Genomic DNA, 15,311 nt, shown 5'->3' with positions numbered 1-15,311 from the left:
AGGGGAGGTCACGGCGCCCCTAGAAAGCATCCTGTCACAGAGCACAAACACATCTGAGCAAGTATTTGGTAAAATTGCTGCAGTGCATTCCCCTCCCCTGCCCCCTTCCAGGAGCTCCAGAAGACTGGCACGTCCATAGGTCTCAACTGAGGTGCCCTCTGTGGTGCTACAGCACAGGAGTCACCACTGCCGCCACCATCACAGCAGTCAGGTAAGTGCCCTGTGCACCAGGAAAGGCTGCAATATATGCACCTGCTCCTGCTTCATTAGTACTCTTTGATAAGCCTAAAACAGCTTGTGGCAGAGCCCTTCCAGGTCCACAATTCACCCCACACTCTGTGCTTGTCTCTTTTCAGGAGATGCAATTCAGGGTTGACCTGAGGAAAGCCGCATCACAAGCCATCTCTCCTGTCTGCTTTAGGCTTATCAGAGATCACTAATGAAGCAAGAGAGTGTGTGTATACCACAACCCTTCTGGTCTGGCTGTGCACAAGGCATTTTTACCTGACTGTGAAAGCCATTTGAGACCCACTGCAGTCAGCTGAGGCAGTGCAAGTCATTCGCAATGGGACATGCTGCCACCTTCAGAGAAGTTGAGGAGGAATGCCCTGATTCAAAAGAAGTTGAGAACTACTGCCAGACATGCATTACCAAAGTAATGCCTCCTGCTCAGTCCAATTTCTGTACCCACTGGCATCAATGCCTAAACATCCACTGGTATCAACTGGACAGGATCAGATCCTAACATTGGTGTTTGGTGAGATGTAGGTTATGGACAGCTGAACTACTTTCCATGAGGCCGTTGTGTGGGCAAATTACCACAAGTCCACTGCTCCATGGTAAATACATGTACTCCCATGCAACAGGTTAGAACCATTGTGATGCTTCATACAGACTGGTTCATCCCTGTCAGGTGCTCTCTCTCTTTTCTGTGTCTCAAGGTCTCATCTTGCATTTTTTCCTGCCATGTCTTGATGGAAACTTCATGAAGAAGAGGCTGCTCTCTGATATTGGTGAGCCAAATGTGCTCCCTCTTCCTCAGTGACTGACTCTCCCAACCTTGCTTGCCTTAAGGGCTTGACTTGTGACTTCCAACCACCCCTATAATCATGCCCATGTCTCGCAGATGTCCTGTATGATCACTCAGCTCAGACACTTGTCCCTCAAAGCCACCAGGCCCCCTCAGGCCTTTACTCCCTTATTGGGATCTTGGCCTTCCCAGCTTCTGCTGCTCCTCTACTCTAGCTGGTCTCTTAGCCAAGGCCCAATTCTAGACTGGACTTCTGGGTTCCAGGCCCTTATCTTGTCCTCTGGGGTCTTTATCTTTGACTTGCTCTAGCTTTAGGCCCTCTGGCCCCAAGTTTTGCCCGTCTCTGGGCTGTCTCAACCCTTCTTGGGCTCCAGGTCCTCTGGTACTCAAGATCTGCCCCATTCTGGGCTATTCCTGCCTTCCTTGGGTTCTGGACCCTCTGGCTCTGCCACACTCTGGGCAATCCTGGTCCTTATTGTGCCCCGGGCCCTCTGGCCCCAAACTCTGTCTCTTCCTGGCTATCTCTGCCCCTTCTTAGGCTCCAGGCTCCCCTGGCTCCTATCTGTGCCTTGAGCTGGGCCCCCTGCAGGGCTCAAGGAAATGAAGTGCCACTTGGGCACTCATGGGACCTCCAAGCCACCTCTTTCTAGTTCCACCCAAACTATCAGTTGAAACCCAAACACAAATTTAAGCCTTTCTGGCAGCAACACAAGCGCCCAGCCCACTGGCTGTCTACTACACTTCTTCCAGGCTCATAATGAGGTTCCTTGGGTTGCATTCCTAAAGCTCCCTCCCAGGCAGTCATCAGTAGCATCTATCTTCCTCAACCTGCTGCTTCCCAAGTCTAACTCTCGTTTTGGCTCTGACTTATACTGCTAAAGTCCTGCCCCTTTCTAGTCATGTGATCTCCCTGTCAGCTGACTTGCCCACAGGGCTGTTCCTCAACCCCTGCTCTGCTAGTTGTCTGTGCCTGTGTTACAAAAACCCTGTCCTTAAAGGGGCCATGCCACTCTCCAGTAACAGGGCAAGGGTTTAGTGTTATAGCACCCTGTAGCAGGGGTAGCCAGAGTTACTCACCCTGGGAGCCACATGTGATCTTCCACAGAAATTCAAAAGCTGGAGGAGGAGAAGGGAATGGGTGTGTGTGCTGAGCAATCTGGATTGGAGGTGACCACCCTGCCACTGCCGCAGTGTCGAGCCACTCCAGCTTTCCCCGCAGGGAACACACCCTGGGGTAAGCGGCGTGGTTGCAGCCCCCTACCCGGCAGCCCAGTGCCTGAGCTAGCAGTCCTGGGAGAAGTGGGAGAGCCACAAGTACCGTGCCAGCAAGCTGCATTTGGCTTGTGAGCCACAGTTTGGCCACCTCTACCCTATAGTAAATGGAAGCTAAACCAGTGCAGCTTGCATTCCTGAGCTCTTAGATATCATTCATCTACCAGAATCTTGGAGTATTAGTTACACTGAGTGGCTGATGCATGGTAATTCCCCATCTCTTTTTAACTCCTTGTAAACAGGTCACCTGCTGCCCTAAGGTATTCAGCGCTGGTCTTTGTTCACATGGTGGTAACATTCCAGTTAGTTTCTAACTAAAATACTTTAGTTAAGCACACACTTTTGAGAACCCCACCCTAAAATGCTGCCACTGATCCCATTTTATCCCTCATTCTACTCTTTTTAGAAACGTGTTTCTTTGTGCTTTCTCCTCCTCTGCTTTAAACAGCCCAACCCTGCATCCCAAGTCTTGTTCATTTCCTCTGTCATCTTCAGAGATCTAATCAAGGGAACATTAAGCATTACTGCATGGTATCTTCTGGACAGAAGATGTTTTCTCATCCAACTGGGGCCCTTTTAAGATTATGAAAAGAGAAAACTGTTGTGAGCTACAAGCTGTTTACACTGTTATGAGGTTGATATGGGTCAGCTCTTTAAGGTTATTCTTAGTTCAGCTGCTATGTAAACTGTTGATGTCACTGAGCAGAAGCTGCCCTACAGAACATAAATATATGTTATAATTATAAAGACAGAAAATACAGCATATAGCCAGAGCTGACCTTCAAGTTCAATGGTTAGAGAAGGGGGTGGGGGAGGAGGGCATGGATCTTGGTAAGAAATGTGTTAGTTTTCTAATTACTAAAACTTTTCAGGAAGTCCAAGTGAAAAACAGGTTGATTCAATGCATTTGACTTCAGAATGATCTTTCTACACAGGACATCTTTGACTGCCCACATTTCACACAGTGTTGACCCAAGTTTCCATGTTAGCTACTTTCAGAGCAAAAGACAGCAGTTAAAAAAAAAAAAAAAGCCTACATAAGGGCTAAACAATGTCCATAATTAGGACCCCTAAGTTGAGGATGTCACAGATGTTCTGCTTGTTTTTTTCATGCATCTGTTCTGGAGGACCCTGCACCAAACGGAAACACTGCGAACCACAGCTATAACGCTTTGCATTTATCTTGCATTTCTCATCTCCAATTTCCTCTGCAAGGGTGACTAAAGCATACTCCTTCTGTGAAGAAAGGACTGTGTAAAATGATGCTCTGACTCATTTGCTGGTTCCCTGCCTATAGTTACAATCATATCCGTGGACCTGCCACTTAAGTATATTTTTACCTCTTTCTTCCTTCTAATCCTGCACTGCCAATGCAGGTGCAAGAGCATGAGCTCAGTTCTGTCTTTTCTTGTATATCATCAGTTTACTGAGTTACAGCCAGCTAGTCTTCTGCAACCCCTTGCTGATGATGTTTCGATTATAAAGATGTCAGTAAGAGCTTAAACCATGATAAGGGAGCTGTGCTGCTGCCACTGAATATTACAGGTGTAACTAAATGGCATATGGCCTGGAAAGAAGCCGACATGACAGATATAGCACAGCTAAGTATGCAGAGTAAGAGTTAATCATCTTTGACTGATACGGTATTAACCAAAAGGCAATAAACTTGGCAACTTGCAAAGATATTTTTACAAGATACTTTAAAACCATTATTATTAAACTAATTAAAATAAAGAAACTCAGTATTGTCTTTCAGAAACATTTTCAAAAGTACCCCCACCTTCTTTGTTGGCTATGTGCACAAGAATGGATTACTCTTCTTGTCAAGAAGGAACTTCACTCTTGTTCATACAAAGCTAAAAGCTTATAAAACAAGACTAAGTCCTATTCAGGGCTGATGATTAACTTGTCATCCTACAATATACAAAGAACCCCGCAGCTTCAATTCCCTCATATAAAGCTGCATAAAAATGTGAACAACTGGGAACACAGTCCTGCCCCGAATGTTGTCAACAGTAAAACTCCTACTCGCTTCAGTGACAGTGGGAACAGGCCACTACTAGGCACATGGCATCTTCATTCACACAGCAGGATCCTCATGTAACGAGAGTTGGGGAAAGCTGCTAAAAACACTATTTCTTTTCAATTAGAATTAGTTAAGGTACCTCCAGAGCCGTCTTTAGTAGGGGCAAGTACACAGGAGCCCTGATACTCTCCTCTAATATCCGAAGACAAATGCCATGAGTTGAAAATAGGTTTATAAAAATACCAAGGCTGGGCATACTAAGTAGCTGCTGCTATTGATCACTGTCTAAACAAAATATGTTCAAGCAAAAAGCCTATGTAAAAAGAACGTGAAGCTTGCAGAAATCAAGCACTCAAAAGTTAATCAATACCAGCACTAAAATCTCCTGTGTAATCTTAATTCAACTTTCTTCTGAATATGCATGAGACAGTTTTTGATTATATAGTCATATGCTGTTTTCAACAGGGCCTCTGTAGAACGATATCATCTGTTATATATTGGAACTTTGCCTTATTTGTTGCAGACATTGGAAAATGTGTAGTGAGTAAGATCAGGGTTTAAAATAAGAGAAAGGATGGTGTCATGGTTAAGGAAGTTGAATGCCACCCTGGAGATTTATGTTTTATCCCTGTCTGCTACAAAAAGCCTTTAATGTAAAACCAAGACGTCTAGGGCCACATTAGCAGAAGTGCTCAGTGTTCATAACTGCACCTGAGAACAATCTTGACTGTGTTTTCAAGCCATTAAAGGGATGTTAAACTCCTAAGTACTCTCCAGAATCAGGTCATACGTGCCTCAAAGGAGGTGCATAAATTAGCAGCCACTTTTAACAATACTCTCCCTTAATCTCTTAGTTTTCCAGCTATGACATGGAAATAATAATGCCTCAACTAGCCTTGCAGTAGTGTTTAGAGAATACATTTCTAAGCCACTCAGATACTGTAAAGAGAGCACTCTAGAAACATACCTGAGGACATTCATAGTTTGGTACTTAGTACAGAGTGTGAACAGGATGCAGTACTAATGGCTTGGAGCCAAACCTCAAATGAGAAGGATAAAAAAGAAATATTCAACCACTACATAGTCACTTAATGAGACTCAGGACATGTGGAAAATAGAATGAGATCATATAATTAATGTATCATAATCATTGCGTTTGCAACCCTAATTGTGCTTTTTGTTTTTTCCCCCTTCTCAGTTGCTGGGTGGACAAGACCATTGATTTTTATAACAAAAGGAAGAAATAAATTCTATCACCACGGGCATATACACATCACCATTGTTCACTAGAAGGACTGGAGCCTTCTGGCGTCCATCTCTGACACAGGTGCTAACTAAATGACTGACAGCAATAGGACCTTGTCCTCTTCTACCTGGACAACTTACAGGGAGGATGAGAGACATGGTCAGATTTGCTGATAGCAGAGGACTGGTAAGTATCAAGATTGCTGGTTTTCACTTACAGCTCTTGAAGAAAGTGCACTCTTGCAGTTATAGGTCTATCTTTCCCTGTATCCCAGCCTGTTCTCCACCCTGTCTGCCTCTGTCTATTGCATTCATCCACTGGCTCCTATCTTCCTCTCTCTCTCTTCAGTGTGACGTTATATATTACACTTAGACCATATTATATCTGTGGATGTTAAGTGATGTTAAAGTTAGAACATGCTGTGAGCAGTCACACTTTAAAGTTAAGAGTTAATACAATTTCTTGCCTGCTCAGCCCTGATTTATCACTAGAGGGTTGGCAAGCAGAGGCATGGCTAGGAGCCAGGACACCTGGGCTCTCTCCCTGGTCAGGAGCAGGGAGAAGATGGCTTGGAGTGGCACATTCTGGGGTGCACGAGGACTGCAAATTGCCTATTTTATCTCTGGAGCAGACTGAATTAACACGAGCTAGGTAGCATGGCCCAGAGTTTACCCTCACCTGAAGTGGGCACTTAACGTAAGTTGAGGCAGGGGTGGGCAGTTATTTGGGCTGGAGGAACACTGCACAGCACTGGCCTGGCCCTGGCTCAGCCCAGCCATGTGCTGGGGACTCAGGGCAGGGGAGGAGGGTGAAGGGAAGAGGGGGCTGGGAGCCACAGACCCAGCCAGGATGGTGCCATGCTGTGTTCCCCTGTTCTCCCTGCACCTCCTCTCCCTGCCCTGAGTCCCTGGCACATGGCTGAGCTAAGCCAGTGCCGCACAGTGTTGTCACATGCCACTTTCTGAGCCACATGGGTGCAGCTGGAGTGTCTCCTGCCCAACCCAGCCACGTTCTAGGGACTCAGGGTCAGGCAGGAGCTATGTCAGCCACTCCAGCTGTGTCCACATGGCATAACCCAGAGTGGTGCACAGGAACACAGCACAACACCGCGCTAGCAGTAGGGTTGTGCAAAGCTTCAGTCCCTGCTTTGTTTCAGTGGAAATTCAGCCCAATTTGGTGGCCAAATCTCCGAATCTGAATCGAATCCTGTCAGACCAACCTGGTGTGACCTGTTATAAACTAGTCGGGGGGGATCAGCAGGCATTGGGGGAGTCACTGTTCCCCTGAGCACCACCAGGAGTCACCAGGAATAACGGTCACAAGCTGGCAGAGGGTAGGTTTAGGTTAGATATCAGGAGGCGCTACTTCACAGTCAGGGCGGCTAGGGTCTGGAACCAGCTTCCAAGAGAAGTGGTGCAGGCTCCTACCCTGGGGGTGTTTAAGAGGAGGCTAGATGAACACCTTGCTGGGGTCGTTTGACCCCAGTATTCTTTCCTGCCATGGCAGGGGGTCGGACTAGATGATCTGTTCAGGTTCCTTCCGACCCTAGAAACTATGAAACTATGAATCAGAGGACCCTTTAATCTCTCTGGATTGAATCAGAATCCTCCAAATCGATTTGGAGAGATTCAAAAAGATTTGACGATTTGCACATAGATGCAGCCTTAAATGTTTTTCTACATACCTCAAGGTACCAGGCAGCTTGTGAATGCTGCGATGCTGGATGGAGTGTCCCACAGGAGCATGGGGGGCTCCCCAGCATGCTCAGTAGCAGACCCAGAAATGGACCCGAAGCACTTCTGATCCACTTCTGGGTCCACTGGGGAACACGCTGGAGGACCCCCACACTCCCCCAGCTCAGCAACTGGTGCATCCTGGGTCTGAGGGGGCACCCAGGGTCCTCCCATGGCTGATTACTGAGCCAGAGGGGCATAGCAGATATGTGTGGGGGGGGCACCCCTGGTGCTGGACCCAGAAGTGGACTGGAAGTACTTCTGGTCCACTTCCAGGTTTGCCACTGAGCATGCGGAGGGCCCCCCTGTGCTCCTGTTGGGTGCTCCATCTGCCCTGCCATCACAGTGTTCACAAGCCATGCCTGGTACCTCAAGGTACCTAAAAAAAAAAAAAAAAAAAATTTAAAGCTGTTTCTATGGCCGAATTGCTGATTGTCTGAATCAGCATCAAATCTTCAGATTCGGATTCAGACGAATTGAATCAAGGATAGTAATCCAAATTAACTAATCAAATTGCTGTCCTCGATTCAGGCTGAATCTGAATCCAAATTTAGCCCATTTCACACACCCCTAGTTAGCAGCACCTGAGCCCCTACTAGGCCCTGGATCGGCATGGCAGGAACCTGTTGTTCCTCTTCTCCCTGCACCCCCACCCTCGCCATTCCCAAGCTTTGACTCTTGCCAGGGGCTGTGCTGTTTGGTCTGTGAATGGCTGCAGGGTCAGAGCTGTGCACAGACATCCTCACTGGGCAGGAGCTCAACACCCCCTGCCTTGGACCAGTGGTGGGCAGCAGGGCAGGGAGTGGATGCCTGGCTGCTGGAGCTGCTACTGCTGCTGCCAATGGCTATGGCACAGGGAAGGGAGAAGAGCAATCAGGGCAGCCATAGGCTGGATACAATTCGCCTCCTTCAGAAAAGCAGCCATAAGTCACATAGAATCATTTAGTGGGCTGAATCTGGCCCGCAGGCCAAATTTCGCCCACCCCTGAGTTGATGAGTTTTAATATGCGGACACTTGTGTTTTAAGTGCCCTTAGTATGATCTCAGTGTAAAGTAACGTCACCCTCTCCCTTCTTCCCCCAGGCTTTGGCTTCTTTAATATCCTTTGTATCCTATTACAGTGTATTATTCTTCTCCCATGCCCTGGCACCTTCCTCAACCCTCTGTATTACTAGCAAGTGGCTTCCTCTTCCTCTTCCCAGCAGAAAGGCCTTCAAAATAGATAGCAAACAACTGCCCTGCTTTCAGTGCCTATGCCCAACAGTCCAGCAGTCTACATTTCTCAGGGACAGTAATTTTAGGGAAAGTCCTGCTCGGGCTTCGCAGTCCCAAAACATTGTACGCTCAGTTGCTCTCAGTATGAACATGCTCTGTCCTAGCAAGAGACTGGATGAAGAGATGAAGGAAGGCTGAGCATGCCCATGAAAGATCTAATCTTTACAGAATTTAACTGTTTGAACAGCAGTTTTTCAGGGACTCTTTAAAACGCAAGATGTTTTCCAAAAAAGGAACAATACAGGTTTTCTGTCATATTTCAAAATGGAGAGACTAAAAACTTTTCAATGAAATGGGTTTAAGAATACTGGTGAAACAGCTGGTTAAGCTGAAAAAGGATAACAATTTCAATGTGTTGGTAGAACATGTATTATGTCAAATTTCAATCAAAAGAGTGAAGATTCGGTCAATGTATAAGCAATTGAACACACGGTCTTGTCATGGCAAATGTCAGGTACCTTTAATTGTAGGTGTCACTATATTTTCCACTGTAATGGAAACTAGATCACTTACTGAAAAGTCAGTATAAAGCAGAGACACCAAAATTATCTCATGGAAATGAATGTTTGAACACATAAGGGTTGTTTAACTACCATCACAAGTATCTACATCATTAAAATGACCATATTTACCGGAATCCAACATGATTTCAAATTTAATATGACCCCCCTCCCCCTCAATTTATTAGATTCTAGACGTGGGAAAGCAGAAGGAAAGCAGCAGCAGGGAAAGCCGTGGCTGGGAGGGAGGCAGCCTGCCCCATGCCCCTTGTTTCCCTTTTCCCACATCCTCTCCCCTGGCACTTTCCTGTGCAGTTGCTCTGCCTCTGCCTGTGTTGGGGGCACAGAGTATGTGGCTAGGCCAGTCAATAGCAAAGCTTTTGGCTTCAGGCTTCAGCATGGACTGGGGTCAGGGCTAGAGCAGCTCCCCCTACCGCTGTCTACGCCTTATCCTCAATTTCCCTTGGCTCTGTGTGCTCCTTTCCCCCATGCTTCCCCCTAAACTGTGCACCCTTTCTCTGTCCTCTCCTCACTCAGTACATCCTTTCCCCCACATGACCCTTGCTGCCATGTCCTCCATGTTTCTCCTGCACCATGCACCCTTCCCCATGCTACCCACAGCAATGCACAGCCTTTCCCATGCACTCTCCCTGCACTGCATGCCTCCTTCCCTGCACCCCCCACACACTGCACATCCTCCCCTGTGCTCCCCCCAGCACCATGCACCCCTTCGCTCCATGCCATCCCATACACTGTGACCCCCTCCCTTCCCCCATACTCCCCCCTCTCCATGCATCCCGATCCTGTTGCGTGTGCCACCCTGCCACAAGTGGACCTGCAGCAACTGCCTGCCTGGTTCACACTCAGATCTAAAAACAAGGGTCTCCTCCCACCTTTCTCATACTGAATGGGGGAGGGTGGGGGGAGAACTCATTCTAGATTTGAGTAAATATAATAATCACTTGACAAATGGCACCCTCTGAATTTTAGGAACTAGCCCAGTTTTTCTTGCACATGCAACTGGTGACCCAACTGTCTGACATTCCTACAAATGGTTTACAAAGTTGCTTCATATTCTTAAAAACTGAATGCAAAGTCATAAGCAACTGATGTAACCCATTTAATTCTATTGGGTGGTATGAAGTTTACAGGTGTACATTGAGTGCATGAAGGATGAGTATCATTCCTCTATTTTTCACCTCTCTCCTTTATTTATGCACTATTCAGAAGCCTTAGAAACTCAAATCATAGAATTATAGACTCAATGAGTTAGAAGGGACCTAGACAGATCATCGAGTCCAACCCCCAGCCATGGGCAGGAAGAAGCACTGGGAGTGGCAGGGGTCATAAGACCCCAGTCAGGTGCCTATCCAGTCTCCCTTTGAAGATCTCCAGGGAAGGTGAGAGCGCCACCTCTCTGGGAAGCCTATTCCAGGCTCTGGCCACCCTTACAGTGAAGTAGTTCTTCCTAATATCTAACCTAAACCTATCCTCCCTCAGCTTGTGGCCATTGCTCCTGGTGACTCCAAGGGGGGCCTTGGTGAACAGACTTTCCCTGAGTCCCTGCTGGTGGCCCCTGATAAGGCTGTAGGTAGCCACAAGATCCCCCTTCAGTCAACTCTTGCGGAGACTGAAGAGATTCAGGTCCCTCTTCATAGGGCTGGCCACAGAGGCCCTCAACCATACAAGTGGCCTCCTCTGGACCATCTCCAGGGTCTCCACATCCTTCTTGAAGTGCGGTGCCCAGAACTGGACACACTACTCCAGCTGCAGCCTGACCAGCGCCGCATAGAGGGGGAGCAAGACCTCTCTGGACCTGTTAGCGATGCCCCTGTTGATGCAGGGCAGGGTGCGGTTGGCTCTGCCTATTGCTTCGTCGCATTGGCGACTCATATTCATCCTGGAGTCAGTCCTGACTCTAAGATCCCTCTCTGCCGCTGAGAGGGGCAGCCCATAACCTGTAACCATAATGCTGGTTCCCTCTCCCCAGGTGCAGCACCCTGCACTTGTCCTTGTTGAACCGCATCCTGTTCAGGTCCACCCACTTCTCCAACCTATCCAGGTCTGCCTGGATGCGGTCCCTGCCTGCCGGCGTATTCACTTTACCCCACAGCTTGGTGTCATCAGCGAACTTGAACAGGGTGCTCTCCACACCCTCGTCCAGGTCGCTAATGAAGATGTTGAACAGCACCGGCCCAAGGACTGAGCCCTGGGGGACTCCGCTGCCCACACCCTCCCAGGTCGACATCGACCCGTCCACCACCACCCTCTGGGTGCGCCCCTGGAGCCAGTTTGCCACCCATGTGACCGTGCATTCGTCAATGCCGCAGTCCCTCATCTTGCCCACCAGAATTGGGTGGGACGCTGTGTCGAAGGCCTTCTGGAAGTCCAAGAAGATGACATCAACTTCCTCCCTCACATCTAAGCTCTTTGTTGCCTAGTCATAGAAAGAGACCAGGTTAGTCAGGCAGGATCGGCCTTGCATGAACCCATGCTGATTACCCCTCAAACTTTTAAATAATGTTTTTTTCTTTGCTTATTTTTAATTTTGTTTCATTCTTCTGTTCTACATTAAAAGGAAGAGTAAACACGGCAATCAGTATTCTTAATTGCATGTCTGCCTTATCTGTCTCTTGAATTCCATGTTAGCTTATCTCTCTCTTCCCACCCACACCTCCTTCTGTGTTATTTTTCCTGCAGGGATTGGAGGGTGAGCTTGAATAAAACCTATCCCTCTGACCAAACCCAAAGTTTTATAAAGATGCTAATAAAAGTTTGGTGTAGCACTTCCATATCAATCATCCGTGCATGTCTTTTTTATTTAAGAATGAGTCCATACCACTCCTAGCAAATCTCTTTCACTATTTTAAAATAATATTCCAATAAATACATTTTTTCCTATGCTGACCTTGATGATCTTTATCTTTTCTCCTATCCACCAACTGTGTCCATTATAATTTTGCAGGTAGTTGGCTGCCTTTGAAATACAAAGGAATTCATTAATCAGGATGCTCAATCCCACAGCAAACACCTTCAACAGAGGCAATATTTAACTTTGGGGCACTGCTTAAAATCCAGTGGGACAATGAAAGAAAAGTTTGAATATAAGCAGAGCTTTCTTCCTATTAATATCCATAACTCTGTGTTGGATCTTTTAGTTTCTGTCTTTGTTGGCTTAAATGACTGTGTTTCCCCAAATTACACACAAACTGTCAAGCTCTCTCTCTTGCACACTCGTATAAATGGATTTACACAGATACAAATGTGCATGTATACAAATGCAAGGAATGCCAAAGAGAAACTTGTAAACAGCTTTTCATATAAAACAATACTTATTCAATAAATCTTTGTACATGTTACGGCTTACAGTAAACACACACTGGACTCTCTAATGATGGTTTTATGGTCTCTCATCATTGTAGATCCCCATGAACCTAATAAATTTACCATCGGTTACATGCTGAGAATTTTGTCCATGTAACTGAATGCAGAATTGCTTCCCCTCAGTACAGGACGCTGACGTGATTTAAAAAAAAACTACAGAATTGTTATTCTACCTAAGGTATCATCAGATAAAGTTGTGAATATTAATGAGATTAGCTTGCTAAACTCTGCAAGCATTCTGTGCATAAGGCCACATACCAGATGATCATAGTCACTAAACATATTAATGCATTTCTATGTTAAATTCATCATTCTTGGGGTGGCTACCAGTGACAGAAATTGAAGACAAATGGATGAGTTGCCTGACTACTATATTCTCTGATCTAAAATATGTTTGGTGTGTGCTAAATGTCTGAAAAACCAGTGAAAAAAGCCAGGGTATGAAAATGTGTAACCATTAGCTATAAAAATCCAACATCTATATATTTGTATAAATTGAACATATTTCATATGGAAATAAGCTGCTACACAATCAGAAAACTGTAAAATATAATTTTGTTCATAACTACTTTTCAGAAAATTGCACTTGAGCTTTTATCCAAACTTTAATGAAAAGGGGGTATCAGACAATAAGACACACTATGAAAGAGCAGCCAGAGGGAAACATTTAGTGAGGCTGCATAGAAGTATTTGCAAGTACAGGAACTGTTTTCTTGCTTTTCACAAGGACTCATTTAATTCATCTAATTCCCTTCCCAGTGATATGCTTGCAGTTTTTCATAAATGCCATTTTAGTTTTAAGGAAAAAGCAAGTCAAAGTTCAACAATTATTTTGCAGTTCTTATGGAAAATTATAAACTATGTCCCTTCAAAAATGAATCAGAGAAACTTTCCTTTTGTAGTCAACCCCCTAAGAAAGGAAGGTGGTTTAATGAGTCTTTCCCCCAGCAGAACTTTTATCTTTGTATCTTTAGAAACAATGGTGACAACTGGGCTCCATGTTGTTGCTTAATACGTAAAAAAAATGAACTGTTGGCAACACCCAACCAAAACATAAATGGCAGAACTAGAAGCTTTTCTGAAGAGTTTACCTTTATAGGAAAGCTTAAGTCTTGGGATATTTTGTTTTGAAGTTCCAGTGACTGGAAAGAATAGCATTAGCAAGGATAAGAAGCAGGAGGCATGTGATGCTTGGGAAGCTCTCATTCTGCTCTTCTCTCCAGAATCTTGTTTTGAAATTGGGTAAAAGCCTTTCATTCAGGAAATCCAAAGTCAATCTGAAAACAAAAAAGAAAAAACATCTGTATGTCTTTTGCATCATCACACAAATCATGTTCACGAAGACAAGGCAGACCTAATTGTAGTGAGGACTTTAAACTGTAACCATGCTTGCCATGAGGGATTTTTTCCCTCCGAACCCTGTACATCTGTTTGCATAAAATCATTCTGGTACATTTGGAGAGAGTAAAAATATGTGAGCTTTCTAAACAAAGTTAAGCTAGTAGCCAAATACAAATTTATTAATAGAACATCCATTAAAAATAGTCCATCATAAAAAATAAAAAAAATTACTGTTTTCCAAGTTACCACACACTGGGTGCATATAGATATGCAATTAGCACATAGAAATCAACTGCAGTGCAATTTATGGCAGAATTTATTGCTCCTAGGTGCTGCATTTACACGTACACCTGGGACCGCATCAAGTTGACCTGGGCTGGAGCAGCCCTGGATGACAGAGGACCCAGGAGAGGAGCAGCCTGCCAGGCTGGGGCTGCTCCACACTGGCTCTGGGGCTGCTCCACACTGTGGAGGGCGGAGGGGCTGGCTGGTGCATGAGGGTGCTATAATACGAGGCTAACTGGTAGGCAGCCCCCACACAGCATCCTTGTACCCCAGCCAGTGCCAGTCACTGCCTACACATGCACTTCAGTACATGTAACTCAGGGCTGGGCAAAATGCAGCCCAGGGGCCAGATGCAGCCCTCCAAACCATTCTATCCGGCCTGTGGCCCCCCCCCAGAATTGAGAAAATTAATATTTATCTGCCCCTGCCTGCCTGGCATGTGGCCCTCAATGGCTTGCCAAAACTCAGTAAGTGGCCCTCCGCCCAAAATAATTGCCCACCCCTGACAACTCGTCTCAGACAGTACTATTCTACAGAAGAGTTAATTAATTTACTACACCCTAATAATTAATTTACTGCACATGTGTAGATGATAATGCTTTACTGCCCAGCTAATTAGACAGTTCTGCAGTAAAGTTCACATGTAGATGCACCCACTGATATGTCTTTGGTGCCCCTTTACATTGCTCCTACACTTTTACCCAGCAGAAGGCACCTGGGACTATGGTGAAAGCATGAATGGGAAGAGGAAAGATTTCCCCTCAAGTATCTATTTGCCTGGTGTATCTTTCCTGTCCCAGTACAATAAGCTTCTCTGTCCCCAAGAATCATGATTCTATTGCCAGTCAGTACCTAAATTTACCTAAAAAATAACTAAAGAAAAAAAAAGAAAAAGGAAGGATTGTGAATAGATGCCCTGGCTTTCTCCATATTTGGAAAGTAAAAGTTGTAATCCTAAAGAAGAGATTAAGTCAACAAAGATTACAAAGGACTGATGACTGGGAAGTCAGAGCCAATAAATACTCTACCGGAGGAGTGGGTGCTCAGCTCACTGACAGAAGAGTGTAATCAAGATCTAGGGCCACAGGTAGGATGCAGCATTAACTTGCAGACTCACTGACTTCAACTGATTTGTAGCCATGGAGCCAGCACTGATCTGGAGCTTTTGGCAGAAGCCTGGCATGTCAGAGTTTTCTGGCCCGAAGAAATCTTCCTCCCT

At 45.8% G+C, this 15,311-nt stretch overlaps 1 protein-coding gene across 4 annotated transcripts in view; it reads right to left on the bottom strand.

Moving 5' to 3' along the window:
- The window catches only part of SEMA3D (semaphorin 3D), a 208,760-nt gene that overhangs the window by 135,230 nt on the left and 58,219 nt on the right, over positions 1-15,311 (bottom strand). For all 4 annotated transcript variants that reach the window (XM_090041869.1, XM_090041868.1, XM_090041870.1 and 1 more), the window contains exon 2: positions 13,558-13,743. In XM_090041869.1, the coding sequence (XP_089897995.1) occupies positions 13,558-13,723 (166 nt within the window). In that variant the 5' untranslated portion in view covers positions 13,724-13,743. The remainder of the gene's footprint in view (positions 1-13,557; positions 13,744-15,311) is intronic.

The sequence above is a fragment of the Crocodylus siamensis genome, chromosome 4 (genome assembly GCF_052110815.1).
Source record: "Crocodylus siamensis isolate JL-2025a chromosome 4, ASM5211081v1, whole genome shotgun sequence".
In the NCBI taxonomy this organism is placed as follows: Eukaryota; Metazoa; Chordata; order Crocodylia; family Crocodylidae; genus Crocodylus; species Crocodylus siamensis.
The sequence above is the reverse complement of the archived record's forward strand: the minus strand, read 5'-3'. Positions and strand labels throughout refer to the sequence as shown.